This window comes from Micropterus salmoides, unplaced genomic scaffold, assembly GCF_014851395.1.
Source record: "Micropterus salmoides isolate LMB-PRFRI ecotype aquatic unplaced genomic scaffold, ASM1485139v1 Ms_hic_scaffold_814, whole genome shotgun sequence".
NCBI classification, from domain to species: domain Eukaryota; kingdom Metazoa; phylum Chordata; class Actinopteri; order Centrarchiformes; family Centrarchidae; genus Micropterus; species Micropterus salmoides.
Genome location: NW_024044587.1, coordinates 67,342 through 81,034, shown reverse-complemented (window position 1 = coordinate 81,034; position 13,693 = coordinate 67,342). Strand labels below are relative to the sequence as shown.

The window sequence follows — 13,693 nt, the reverse complement described above, 5'->3', positions numbered from 1 at the left end:
AGCAGGACCACTGACTGGTGGAGCAGGACCACTGACTGGAGCAGGACCACAGACTGGTGGAGCAGGACCACAGACTGGAGGAGCAGGACCACAGACTGGTGGAGCAGGACCACTGACTGGAGCAGGACCACAGACTGGTGGAGCGGGACCACAGACTGGAGGAGCGGGACCACTGACTGGTGGAGCAGGACCACTGACTGGAGCAGGACCACAGACTGGTGGAGCGGGACCACTGACTGGTGGAGCAGGACCACAGACTGGAGCAGGACCACTGACTGGTGGAGCAGGACCACAGACTGGTGGAGCAGGACCACAGACTGGAGGAGCAGGACCACAGACTGGTGGAGCAGGACCACTGACTGGAGCAGGACCACAGACTGGTGGAGCGGGACCACAGACTGGAGGAGCAGGACCACAGACTGGTGGAGCAGGACCACAGACTGGAGGAGCAGGACCACAGACTGGAGCGGGACCACTGACTGGAGCGGGACCACAGACTGGTGGAGCAGGACCACAGACTGGAGCGGGACCACTGACTGGAGCGGGACCACAGACTGGTGGAGCGGGACCACAGACTGGAGCGGGACCACAGACTGGTGGAGCAGGACCACAGACTGGTGGAGCAGGACCACAGACTGGAGCAGGACCACAGACTGGTGGAGCAGGACCACTGACTGGAGCAGGACCACTGACTGGTGGAGCAGGACCACAGACTGGAGCGGGACCACTGACTGGAGCGGGACCACAGACTGGTGGAGCGGGACCACAGACTGGAGCGGGACCACAGACTGGTGGAGCAGGACCACAGACTGGAGCAGGACCACAGACTGGTGGAGCAGGACCACAGACTGGAGCAGGACCACTGACTGGTGGAGCAGGACCACTGACTGGTGGAGCAGGACCACAGACTGGTGGAGCACCTGGCCGCAGTACCGCAGCCCGTGCGCCAGGTGGCGGTAGATGACGTGTCCGCTGCGGGCCCCTCAGAAGAAGAAGAAGAAGACGACGCTCTAACAACACTCTGTCCGCCATTTGGGCTGTTTACACTCCGGGTTTCTTCTCTCCCTCTTCTAATCAAACTGAACCAGCTGGTACCTGCGGTGGTACCTGCGCGCGAGACAGCAGCACGTCACAGCGACTGTGATGGCGGCGGACCGGCGCGAGGACAAAGGTGAGGCGCGAGCAGGCTGCGCTGTTAGCATTAGCACGTGTGCTATCTTTGTCCTGCGGAGCCTGCGGTTCGTCCAGCTGCTGGTTAGTAACGCCTGTGTCGGTAACCGGCAGGTCGGTCGCCGCGTGCGGGCTGGTTATCGGCCAGGTGTCCATCAGCTTCGGCTCCCGCGGGACTTCCTTTCATCTGTAGCCCTTTGTTAGCCGCTGCTAGCCGCCGAGGCCTCCCCGCTGATCAGCGTGCCGCCAGACTCCGTTCACAAATCTGCTGTTTCTGCAAAACACATTTTATGCTGCCTGTTCGTTAGGGTTTGTTTACGGGACAGTCCTTTCTCTAAACAGCGTCGTGTTCTGATAGGTTCGGCCTGGGACTGACCGATGAAGACTTCATGGAAAGAATAAATAACTGCTGTAGGTCTGATGTTTATAACCTTTAACTTCCGTTAAGTTATGTGGTGGGAGAAGAACTCAGACCAGGTACCAAGGCCCCCCTTCAGACCCACAGGACCTTTATTTCAGATTTCGGTGGTCAGCCTGGGGTGTTGTGTTGTGGTACATGACTTTCTGTACTGAGGTTCAGTAGGTTCAATAACGGATGGATTTTACCGAGTGGTCGCTCACAGACTCCTCTGCATTGTCTAACCATCTTCTCATGTTTGGTCACCATCTGGTCCGTCTCTGTTCCTCAGAGGACGGCGCTGCGTCCTCAGACCTCAGCTGAGCCGCGTTTACACCAAAAGTACCCGGGACTTCTATGGTGCGTTCAAGTTGTACTGGGAAGACCTTCCAACAGGACGCCCCCTATCGTCTAACCGCCCTGGTGATCCAAGATGGCGGCTCCGTGCTTTTACTGTTTGTTAGCATTCTGCGTATTTGTGCATCGTTTACGGGCTTGTTGCTGCTGTCTGTTAGTGAGCCTAAATACAGCACAATGCGTTTCTATCGCGCGGCGTTGGTAACAGTGGTTATCCTGGCTAGTTGTAAACAACGACTGGCGAGGGTGGTGATGGAGCAGTTCCGTCCACCATTGTGTCCCTGAGCAAGACACTTGACCCCTAGTTGCTCCAGAGGCGTGCGACCTCTGACATATATAGCAATTGTATAATTGCTCCAGTCAGTGGTCCTGAATTGTGTTACTGGAACACGCCGTCAACTCGGGTGTGACGTTCTTGCCAAAGTAAATAAAAATATTTAATGAAGACCCTGAGCAGATCTGATGCCTAAATTTAACCTGGGCACTATGTAGTTTGTCCGAGTGCGTTAAGTTAGCTACCGTTAGCTTAACTTCATCAATAGCTAACATTAACACGTCCCGTTTAATAAGTAGAGCTGTATTTCATTGTATAAGTTCTCCCAGAGCCGTTAAATAAGATTTTCTCAATAGTTGATCCGAGGACCGGTTAAAACTATATCCGTAAGCGCTCCGACATACAGCCAATCGCAGTCTGCCACATCATGCTGCCGGTGTGTTTCAGATGGACAGTTAGCATGTAGCTAGGTGCTAGCATGGCTGCAGACAGACTAGTTCATGTTGCTGGTGTGTTTCAGATGGACTGTTAGCATGTTAGCATGTAGCTAGGTGCTAGCATGGCTGCAGGCAGACTAGTTCATGTTGCTGGTGTGTTTCAGATGGACTGTTAGCATGTTAGCATGTAGCTAGGTGCTAGCATGGCTGCAGACAGACTGGTTCATGTTGCTGGTGTGTTTCAGATGGACTGTTAGCATGTTAGCATGTAGCTAGGTGCTAGCATGGCTGCAGACAGACTAGTTCATGTTGCTGGTGTGTTTCAGATGGACTGTTAGCATGTTAGCATGTAGCTAGGTGCTAGCATGGCTGCAGACAGACTGGTTCATGTTGCTGGTGTGTTTCAGATGGACTGTTAGCATGTTAGCATGTAGCTAGGTGCTAGCATGGCTGCAGACAGACTAGTTCATGTTGCTGGTGTGTTTCAGATGGACTGTTAGCATGTTAGCATGTAGCTAGGTGCTAGCATGGCTGCAGGCAGACCGGTTCATGTTGCTGGTGTGTTTCAGATGGACTGTTAGCATGTTAGCATGTAGCTAGGTGCTAGCATGGCTGCAGACAGCCTAGTTCATGTTGCTGGTGTGTTTCAGATGGAGAGCTGAACGTTCTGGAGGACATTCTGACCGAAGCTCCAGACCAGGATGACGAGCTGTACAACCCCGAGACCGAGCGAGACATCAGCGACAAGAAGGGTACCTGTACTACTGATACTACTGATACTACTGATACTACTGTGACTTATACTACTGCTGATAGATACAGCTGATAACAGTAAATAATAATAAAAGTCAGTTGTAGGCGTGTGTCTCACGTAAACCGTCCGCTCTGTCTGTCAGGAACAAAGAGGAAGAGTGACCGCTCAGACAGCCAGGACCTGAAGAGGCGTCGCCCCTCATCAGGCCACGCCCCCTCCAGGTCGTCCTCCAGCAATAAAAGAGCCCCGGGACCAGCCCTCTCCGCCTCCTCTTCTAAGAAGGTGGCGTCCAGCCCCCGTGGCCGCCACACCGCCACCACCAGTACCGCCGCTACCGGCAGCAGCTACCATCATGAATACTACGAGGAGCGAAAGGCGCGGCGAGGGGCCCGAGAAGCGACCAGGAGCCGCGGTGGAGAGGACGTACGACGCAGAGAGTCTCCGAGAGGCCTGGAGGGTCTGAGCCAGGTACTGATACCACCACTTCCTACAGTACGAAACTTTTCTTGACAGCCAATCAGCTTTCAGCTGGGTATCCAATCATTTTCATTTCCTGTTTGTCTTCAGAAGTTGCGACGTGACGAGCGGCGTGCAAGCCCCTCCCCCCATGGGGAGGACAACCAATCAGAGGAGGAGGTGGCAGCAGAGTACGGCTCAGAGCCGGGGTCTGGAAGCTCCTCCCCTGCCGGTTCCCACGTAGAGGAAGAGGACGAGGAGGACCAGGAGGAAGAGGAGGAGGAGGAGGAAGAGGAGGGCATGGAGGAGGAAGAGGAGGAGGAGGAGGAGGAAGGAGAGAAGGAAGATGAAGAGGAGGAAGAGGAGGAGTATGAGCGCCGCGGCGGCGAGGCAAATGACTACGACACTCGCAGCGAGGCTGGCGACTCGCGCTCCGCCTCCTCCGTCAGTTTCTCTGACGACGGCGAGTCGGTGCACTCGGGCTCGGCCTCCGAGGCCTCAGGTAACCATGGCAACAAAGCATCTGTTGTCAGAGTAGAGCAGATGTGTGTGAGAACAGCCGGTGGGTTGAATTCTGTCCTTGATCCCGACAGGTTCGGAGAAGAAGCGGGAGAAGCTGTCATCGTCTGTCCGAGCAGTTCGCAAAGGGATGGAGAGTAAGTACTGCGATGTCTACTAGCGTCGAGTACCACATTACTGTACTAACCACTGACTGCTAAAGGGAGAACCGATGTTCCCTCTGATGTAATCGCAGCCACTTCCTGTGTTGTTTCAGATCCGACCAGTAAACTGCGTTACATCCTGCGAGACGCTCGCTTCTTCCTCATCAAGAGCAACAACCACGAGAACGTGTCACTGGCGAAAGCTAAGGTACTGGTGTTTACACGTCCCGTAGAAAAGGGGAGAGACCGCCTTACTGATGTTTGTGTTACCTTCAGGGCGTGTGGTCGACGCTGCCGGTGAACGAGAAGAAGCTGAATGCAGCTTTCCGCTCGGCTCGGAGCGTCGTTCTCGTCTTCTCTGTGAGGGAGAGCGGGAAATTCCAAGGTTAAAACTGATCAATAATTCATATTTTTGCATGTCTACATTGTCCATTTCAGAGTGTTGATCAGGTTCCTTTGTTTCGTCTGGTCGTCTTTAGGTTTCGCCCGTTTGGCCTCAGAGTCTCATCATGGAGGATCTCCGATCCACTGGGTTCTTCCTGCCGGCATGAACGCCAAGATGCTGGGAGGAGTCTTCAAGATCGACTGGCTCTGCAGGTAAGCGAGGACCGTAAACGTGACTGTACGAGTCATCCAAAACATCCTCAGCCGAGTCCTGCAGCTCCGCTCTGAGAAGCAGTGCTGACCAACACAGCTTGAGACAAGACGACGGCGTTAGGACTGCTGTAACCTTCTACTCAACACAAAGTGACGTCCTTGATTCATATAAAAGTACAAACGCACCCCAAAAAGCTCCAGTGTGTTAAATATTTATGTATTATAATTAAAAGTTTTATTAAATTCAAGTAACTTTGTAAATAATTTTCTCTGGCAGTAAAATTCATTCAGATTTTTCATTATACGGCAGTGAAGTTGGTATTAAATTTCATCCTAGGTGGCGTTAAAAGGTCCTAAATTTAACTTTGAGGATACCCTGATAATGTAAAATGTTCTCCTGCAGGCTGATTTACTCGGACTTGTTGTTTTTACAGGAGGGAGCTTCCTTTCACTAAGACGGCTCACCTGTCCAACCCCTGGAATGAACACAAGCCCGTCAAAATCGGACGCGATGGACAGGTGAGTCTACTTTCTTCAAGTCCTGTTTTTAATTTGAGTTTCTATGTTGCAAGAAATGTTTTAATAATTTTTCAAACTTTGTTAAATATCCTTTAGGAGATCCAACCCGACATCGGCGCTCAGCTCTGTGCCCTGTTCCCATTGGACGAGAGTGTGGACATGCACCAAGTGGCTCGCCGCGTTCGTCACAAGCGTCGGACGCCGTCGGAGCCGCGGCCTAGGGGCCGACCACCACAGCGCGAACCGGGAAGGTTAGCCAATCACCAAGCTCCTCCTCCCGCTTCCTGTTCTTCTTCTTCTCCTGCTGCGACCACGGCGCCACCTGCTGCCGGACGACAGAGACGGCCGCTGCCTTTAGCCGGCGGCTAGCTATCCGTGGCTAGCATTGCTGGTTCTCTGGTGGTTGTTGTGGTTTTTCCAGTCTGGAGTTTTCCTCTGGAGTTTCCACCGGAGTGACGCCTCGCTCTGCGGCTGTGGTTGAAGTCTTAAAAAGAGTCAGGCAGGAAATGTAAATCCTCAGCGGGGCGATGCTTGTTAACAGTTGGTGCCACAAAGATTAATTCTCAGTTTCATTCTTCATTTAATTTTAATTCATAATTCTTTCTGATTGAATTTAAGCAGCTGCACATTTTAATCCATTTTTCTTTTATTAATTTAATTTTTTAAATTAAGTTTTTGTATATTTTTTTTAGATTTCTTTTATACTTATTTAAATCTCTGTAGGTGCTAGTTGAGACATTTGAGAAATTTCTAAATTTTGTTGTTGCTAAATTTCTCCTTTGAAGCTCTTTTCTTTGCAGGAGTTTCGCACTTCGGAAGTTAAAAATTCAAAAAGTTTGGCTTTTAGCTGGACTGTGGCTGACCCTTTCAGAATAAAAGCAGAAAGGACTAACGTCACTGGCTGGACTGATGGATGAGGGGGTGGGTGAGGGAGGGGCGAGCGAGATTAAACTAAAACAGAGAGAGAGAAAGTGAGGCACCGTTCCCAGCGGACTGGTTCTGGTTCTTTGAGAAGGTGGTGCAGTGTGGTGGACTATATCCAATGAGAGGCTGGGATGTGTCTGAGGGGGGCGTGGTCTCAGGACTATATCCAATGAGAGGCTGGGATGTGTCTGAGGGGGGCGTGGTCTCAGGACTATATCCAATGAGAGGGTGTGGTGTGTTGGGAGTGTTCCTCGCTTGTTCAAGTAAGGTAAAATTACAGAGATGCATAAAGGAAAAGATGGACTCAGTTTCCAAAAAAATCCTCATGAACTGAAAAAATGATGCCCCCTCCTCCTCCCCCCTCCATGAAAGGACAGTTGTATAAGGCCCTCCTCCGCCTCCAACCCCAGTGCGCGCACACACACTGAATAAGGACTGAGAGCTCGTTAACAAAAAACTGTTTATTTGTTGTTGTGTGTGTCGCTCTCTATGAACTGAATATAAAAGTGTGTAGGAGGAGGAGGAGGAGGAGGAGGAGGGGAGGAAGAAAAAAATAAGAGAATCCAGAACGGAAGATGGGGGGATGGGGAAGTTGGTGGTTTCTGTTTTAAGGACTGTTGCTGGTCTGGAAGGGGCGGGCTGAGAGGGGCAGGCATTGTTTACTGATTGACAGGACTGCACCATCATCATCATCATCATCACCACCCCTCCACCCTTTCAAAATAAGAGGGTTTAAAATATGCTTAAACATGGACTGATGAGGGAGAAACTGTTTTTTATAATCTAAAGTTTTGTTGACACAAACAGCCCCCCCACATATACAGCAGAAGCGGTATGTTGTCCCTTTCAGAGGCTTCTTCTTCTTTGTTTGTTTTTTTTATTGTGTGTGTGAAGCAAAATTTGTCATATTGATGTTTTTTGTTTTTGGCCTTCGAACATTGAACTATTATTTGTAACAGAAAGCACTGATTGGAAAATTAGTTAGAGAACAGGTAGTCATTGGTTAAATGCGTATCGACCAAAATCACAGATGTGTGTCAGAGGCTTCCCGACATACGACTCCCGGATCTTCAGAGCCTGGACTGACATACAGGAAAACTTGAACAGGAAAAGAAGGAAGAACCACTAGAAAGCAGGCTGACCAATTGAAAGGGCTGGTAGACATGAGGACGACCGGTAGGGAGGACCCCGTAGACATGAGGACGACCGGTAGGAAGGGTAGAAAAGACCGGTAGACATGAGGACGACCGGTAGGAAGGACCCTGTAGACATGAGGACGACCGGTAGGAAGGACCCTGTAGACATGAGGACGACCGGTAGGAAGGGTAGAAAAGACCGGTAGACATGAGGACGACCGGTAGGAAGGACCCTGTAGACATGAGGACGACCGGTAGGAAGGGTAGAAAAGACCGGTAGACATGAGGACGACCGGTAGGGAGGACCCTGTAGACATGAGGACGACCGGTAGGGAGGACCCCGTAGACATGAGGACGACCGGTAGGGAGGACCCCGTAGACATGAGGACGACCGGTAGGGAGGACCCCGTAGACATGAGGACGACCGGTAGGGAGGACCCCGTAGACATGAGGACGACCGGTAGGAAGGGTAGAAAAGACCGGTAGACATGAGGACGACCGGTAGGAAGGACCCTGTAGACATGAGGACGACCGGTAGGAAGGGTAGAAAAGACCGGTAGACATGAGGACGACCGGTAGGGAGGACCCCGTAGACATGAGGACGACCGGTAGGGAGGACCCCGTAGACATGAGGACGACCGGTAGGAAGGGTAGGGAGGACCCCGTAGACATGAGGACGACCGGTAGGAAGGGTAGGGAGGACCCCGTAGACATGAGGACGACCGGTAGGGAGGACCCCGTAGACATGAGGACGACCGGTAGGGAGGACCCCGTAGACATGAGGACGACCGGTAGGAAGGGTAGGGAGGACCCCGTAGACATGAGGACGACCGGTAGGAAGGGTAGAAAAGACCGGTAGACATGAGGACGACCGGTAGGGAGGACCCCGTAGACATGAGGACGACCGGTAGGAAGGGTAGGGAGGACCCTGTAGACATGAAGACGACCGGTAGGAAGGGTAGGGAGGACCCCGTAGACATGAGGACGACCGGTAGGGAGGACCCCGTAGACATGAGGACGACCGGTAGGAAGGGTAGGGAGGACCCCGTAGACATGAGGACATGAGGACGACCGGTAGGAAGGGTAGGGAGGACCCCGTAGACATGAGGACGACCGGTAGGAAGGGTAGGGAGGACCCCGTAGACATGAGGACGACCGGTAGGAAGGGTAGAAAAGACCGGTAGACATGAGGACGACCGGTAGGGAGGACCCCGTAGACATGAAGACGACTGGTAGGAAGGGTAGGAAGGACCCCGTAGACATGAGGACGACCGGTAGGAAGGGACCTGTAGAAGCGGTAGACAGGATTGGTAGAACTGGAGCAGTAGATGGCAAGATGAACACCTGAGACGCATCTCATCTGGATGAGTCAGTCCCTTCATCAGGTTTTTCTTATATTGAAATCGGACCTGACTGAGTTTTGAGTTCATGCTGAGTAATGGGTGTGTGTGTGTGTGTGTGTGCGCGCGCGCCTCGTGTGCATGTGTGTGTCTTACCTGTTACTTGTCTACGTAGGCGTCGCCCTGAAGAGTACGACCTCCACGGCAGGAAGCGACCACGAGCCGACGGTCCGCCCGACTTCAACCAGCGAGCAGGTCGTTAATCTGAAAACCTCGATACCTGTTGACCTGTGATCACAGAAGTGCTGCTTTAAGTTTTTTCAAATCAGTGTTTGAAGTTTCTTTTCCTGAAATGTTATGTAGGAAGTTTTTAACCTGTGATTCAGTTGTTGAGTGACTTCCTGTCTGTGGAATCTGTCGCTGCTCCGCCGGTAAACCGGGAACATTAACACAAGAGTTTCATTTATTCTCAGGCTTCATCCAGGACCTGCGGAACCAGCCGGTGGACAGGTGAGGCACACCGTCACTTACCTAAAACAGGTCACAGGAAGTAGGCGGAGCTGCAGCAGCATTAATCATTAAAACATGACAGAGTTTTGTTTAATTGAATGTGTGAAAACTTTTAACAAAAACATTAAGTCAGTTCATGTTTCTGCAGAAAACCGACGTGTTTAAACATTACATTTCTGTAACTGAATAATCTCATTGCACATCTGAATTTAAATACGAAACTGTTAAAGAAAAGATCTCAAAGATTTATTTATCAAAACCTAATCAAAAAATGATTCTAACATTAATTGCAAACTGTTCTTGCTTTCAGACGCTTCTCCAGTGTGAGGCGCGATGTTTTCCTCAACGGGGTGAGTCACTAGCATGTTCGCTTATCTTCATTTATCCTGTTAGCATATTTTCATTTTATCCTGTTAGCATGGTCGCATAGCTTCCTGTTAGCTCTAGTTGTAATCGCAGTGTGTTGTTAGCGTGTTAGCCTCAGCGACAGGTGTGTTCAGGGCCAAACCTTTATTTAAACAGACTTGAACGCCCTGTTGTTTTTTTAATGGGGCAAGTTTATATCCACACTGCTGATTGGGTAACCGCTCTGACACGCCCACTGAACAAGAGAAACCGTAGGTAAACGCCAGCTGCATGCCGTTTCACAGCAGTTTGAGGAGACGTGATCAGGTGTGCGCAGGTGTTTACCTGTGTGTTTACCTGTGCTTCCTGTTTCAGTCCTACAATGACTACATGAGGGATTACCACCACAGCGTGGGGCCTCCTGCTCCCTGGCAGACTCTGGTACGACTCTCTTTTATTGATCGATCCGGTTATTGCTGACAGACTGAACAAAAGAGTTTTTTTTATTTATTCAATTTATTTATTTACCTGGGACAGTGCACAGTAATCAACATTGTGGTCCGCTAAATAGCTTATTTTAATCCGTGGTCCCGGGGCAGGCTCTAACTAATATAATGCCAAATATCATCAATATAGTGTATAAAAGTACTGCAAGAAATATATAATGCATAAGTGCATTTGTGCAAAAGTGCCAGAAGTATGTGAAATCATTACCATTATGTAAAATGCTGAAGAGAGGTGGTAGGATTGTTAGTGATTTGCATTAAGCCATGACTTAAGTTTCTGTTTGAAAGTTAAATCATCATAGGATTCTCAAAGTTCAGTAGGTAAACTATTACAGTAGGTGGTGGCTCTGTTTGTCCAAACTAACTGGGTCTGTACTGTACAATACAGTCCCCTCTACTAACTGCCCTTGTTACCCGACCACCGCTAACCTTCTCCTTTATGAACTGGCGCAGTGGGGGAGGGGCTAACCCATGTTACATCTTAGAAACAAGGCAGGTGTTATCAAGAGTTTTTATTGTTTTCACAGGGACTGTTTTCAGACTTGTAGTGTTTGAGAGTAGCTTGTGAAACACGATGTTATATAAGCAAAGATCATGCATAGAGAGTTTGGCTGCCTCTGTTGTTAAATATGGTCTGTGTTGAAAATTGGCCAGATTTAATGGTGGTGTAGATATTTTTTTAAATGTAGGATGGAGGTCTTTAAAATCAGACACCACTGTGGTCTTTTCTCTGTTAACAAGAACATCGGGTTGGAGGGATTCAGAAGCCCTCAGCAAAAATATAAAGTTTTGTGTACATTCAAGTGTAAGCGTGAATTATTTAACTAATTAGAAACCTAATTTTAATAGTTTGTTTTTCCGCATGCACACATTGAACGGTGTCGTCAGCATACAGTTGTATGTTGACAAATGGACAGGGTGTTAATATACAAGCTAAACAGAACTGGCCCAGCGTTGCCCCCTGGGGAACGGCGATATTACAGTTTTGTAGACTGAGTATTGTAGGCCGATACGTACACGTTGCTTCCTGTTTGAGCTCCTTGTGGTTCACTGTGTCACTTCCAAAAACTGCTTCACCACCTTCATCTAATGTGATGTCATGTACTTGTCATCAGGCGGCGTACCCCGGTGTGGAGCAGCCGCCCCCCCACCACCCCCCCTACTACCATCACAGCCACCCCCCACCCCCACCTCACCAGGCCTACCATCACCACCACCACCCCCCCCTGCAGCCACATGAGGCTCCGCCCCCTCGCTTCAGAGACAAGCAGCGAGCGCCGCAACACCGCGCCTTCACCTCCAGCCCGGTGAGTCTGCTGTGATTCTACTGTATTTCTATTGCGTCTGCTGTGATTCTACTGACTCTACTGACAATGGGGTAGTATTGTACCGTTTCTACTGTGTGGCCATGTCAATAATCTGATTGATAAATTATGTGTTTATTTATCTGACCCCTCTCCGTTTTTTTGTTTTTTTTGTGTTTTTTTTTCTCCCCATCCTGCAGCACGACTACGACATGCGTGTGGACGACTTCCTGCGGCGGACGCAGGCGGTGGTGAGCAGCCGGCGTGAGCGTGAGCGGCAGCGTGAACGTGACCGTGGCGGCCCCCGCCGCGAGAGAGAGAGAGAGAGAGTGAGGGACAGAGACAGGGAGAGAGAGAGGGACAAAGAGAGGGGGCGCTACCGCAGGTGATCGTGTCATATCCTGTCCAGGCTTTTATTTTGGCTGTTTCCTGTTTTTTGTTGAAAATTATGAATAAAAAATGAAACGAGCTACGTGATGACATCATCATCAGCTGCATCATCAGTTATGTGAATAAAATATTTAAAAAACTGTAAAAATACAAAATCTGGTGAGGTTTGATCAAAACATGAAAGGGAAGTGACATCACTGCACAGGCTTCATTTACAGTGTAATGTCTCCTGAACCTTCACACTTCATTTCCCAGAATCCTCTCTGTGGAGCTTCAGTTTGAGTCAGGACAGGAAGCTGTGTTTCAGTATTTTAGTGCAGAGCGCTCGCACAGCAACACTTTTAGTTTTTTCTCTAATCAGTGCTTTTATTGTGAAAGTTTCTCCTGTAAATCCTTCAAATTAAATGTCTAAAAACTTCCTGACTTCAACATTTTGTAGTTTTTTTTGTAGTTTTCTGTTGAGTGGAACCTCTGCTTCAGTAACTTATTTCATTATATATCGTCACACGAACATTCAAGTTGTTTGTACTCGTGATCGCCGCCTACTGGTGACGACACGTAAGTTTTGTTTCAGATCTTTTTTCTTTTTTTTTTTTTTTTGCATCTTTCTGATTGGTTGTTACCATGGTGACCAAACGTCTAGGAGATCAGTTTCATTGTGTATTGATCAGCAGCAGGTTAAACTGATCTGTGTTCAGTCTCAGTGTTAAAACAACAAAACTTTATTCGTTTCCTGTTTCTGAACAGAGGGGGTGGAGCTTCTCTGTTTTTGTACAAATAAAAAATAAAATCTGAAATCAGACTTGGTTTGTTTGTTCAGATTCTTACAGTCAGCTGATTTTAATGTGACAGATTTCAGTTTCACAATATATTTCATGAGAATAACCCTTAATCAGATGAAGTCTCACACACACACGGCTGGACCTGTTTGTTTCAGGCTGAGTACGAACTGTTTTCAGACACCAGGCCAGGAGATAATCTGTGAATTAGACTCGTTAAACGGAGCACAATACATACAAAGACGGGATTAAAGTGAGCGCGGGCTCTTTCAGGCAGACGTGATAAGAGATTGTATTGATCAAAATACAGAGTGAACAGAAGCTTAATCTGGATCAGATCTGGGGTGTGACCCCCTTTGCCTTCAGGTCTTCTCGGTACCAAGTTTCTGAAGGAACTCAGCAGGTTTAGAATTTTAAAACAATTGTCGTCTCTTCAGTCGTTCTTCTCTCTCCGCCGTCGTTGGCTGCAGCGTCGCAGGAAGAAGCGGACGCCCCCCCAGCAGAGGGCGGCAGCGGTCGCTATGGCGGCCAGCAGGGCGGCGCCGGTGTCCACGCTGTGGTACTGGAACCAGTTCAGCTCATGTGACGCCAGCCGTAGGTGTCTCGCTCCTCCGTGTCTCATCACAAACTCCACCCAGAAGGCGGCGGTGCTCAGCGGCGCCACTGGCTGGTCGCGGTGCAACGCCGACAGATGCTGCATGCTGGACTTGTAGCTGAGCGTCATGGGGAAAAAATAGATTAATTCCTGTTGATTGTGAAGGAGCCGAGTGACAGACAGGAAATTAAAATAATTCAACAAGACTGAGACATGATTCGGCAGGAAGTCGGCGCTTTTA

General features: G+C 49.5%; 3 protein-coding genes across 16 annotated transcripts in view; 2 read left to right on the top strand and 1 right to left on the bottom strand.

Moving 5' to 3' along the window:
- Nucleotides 1-453: 453 nt before the first annotated feature.
- On the top strand, nt 454-12,875 carry LOC119894627 (YTH domain-containing protein 1-like). 2 transcript variants are annotated; one of them, XM_038707270.1, is made up of 16 exons: nt 454-1,171; nt 3,286-3,387; nt 3,532-3,857; nt 3,957-4,347; nt 4,439-4,501; nt 4,621-4,715; nt 4,784-4,892; nt 4,987-5,104; nt 5,539-5,623; nt 5,720-5,874; nt 9,199-9,278; nt 9,497-9,533; nt 9,844-9,883; nt 10,254-10,319; nt 11,500-11,691; nt 11,889-12,875. In XM_038707270.1, exons 1-16 carry the CDS (start codon nt 1,144-1,146, stop codon nt 12,075-12,077), a joined length of 2,076 nt encoding a protein of 691 aa, XP_038563198.1. In that variant the 5' UTR covers nt 454-1,143; the 3' UTR covers nt 12,078-12,875. The 2 variants fall into 2 exon arrangements, with proteins under 2 accessions (XP_038563198.1, XP_038563199.1); XM_038707271.1 differs by lacking the exon at nt 454-1,171 and adding an exon at nt 1,213-1,581.
- On the top strand, nt 7,316-9,126 carry LOC119894631 (S-antigen protein-like). 11 transcript variants are annotated; one of them, XM_038707282.1, is made up of 5 exons: nt 7,316-7,784; nt 7,999-8,130; nt 8,246-8,503; nt 8,545-8,736; nt 8,870-9,126. In XM_038707282.1, the coding sequence occupies exons 2-5, from the start codon at nt 7,999-8,001 to the stop codon at nt 9,029-9,031; spliced, it is 744 nt and encodes a 247-aa protein (XP_038563210.1). In that variant the 5' UTR covers nt 7,316-7,784; the 3' UTR covers nt 9,032-9,126. The 11 variants fall into 11 exon arrangements, with proteins under 11 accessions (XP_038563210.1, XP_038563216.1, XP_038563213.1 ...); XM_038707288.1 differs by having other exon boundaries at nt 7,316-8,130; nt 8,246-8,353; nt 8,462-8,503; XM_038707285.1 differs by having other exon boundaries at nt 7,316-8,130; nt 8,246-8,395; nt 8,462-8,503.
- Nucleotides 12,779-13,693, bottom strand: part of LOC119894628 (UDP-glucuronosyltransferase 2A2-like) — a 31,281-nt gene continuing 30,366 nt past the window's right edge. For all 3 annotated transcript variants that reach the window (XM_038707275.1, XM_038707272.1, XM_038707273.1), the window contains exon 7: nt 12,779-13,570. In XM_038707275.1, coding sequence (XP_038563203.1) covers nt 13,291-13,570 — 280 coding nt within the window. In that variant the 3' untranslated portion in view covers nt 12,779-13,290. The remainder of the gene's footprint in view (nt 13,571-13,693) is intronic.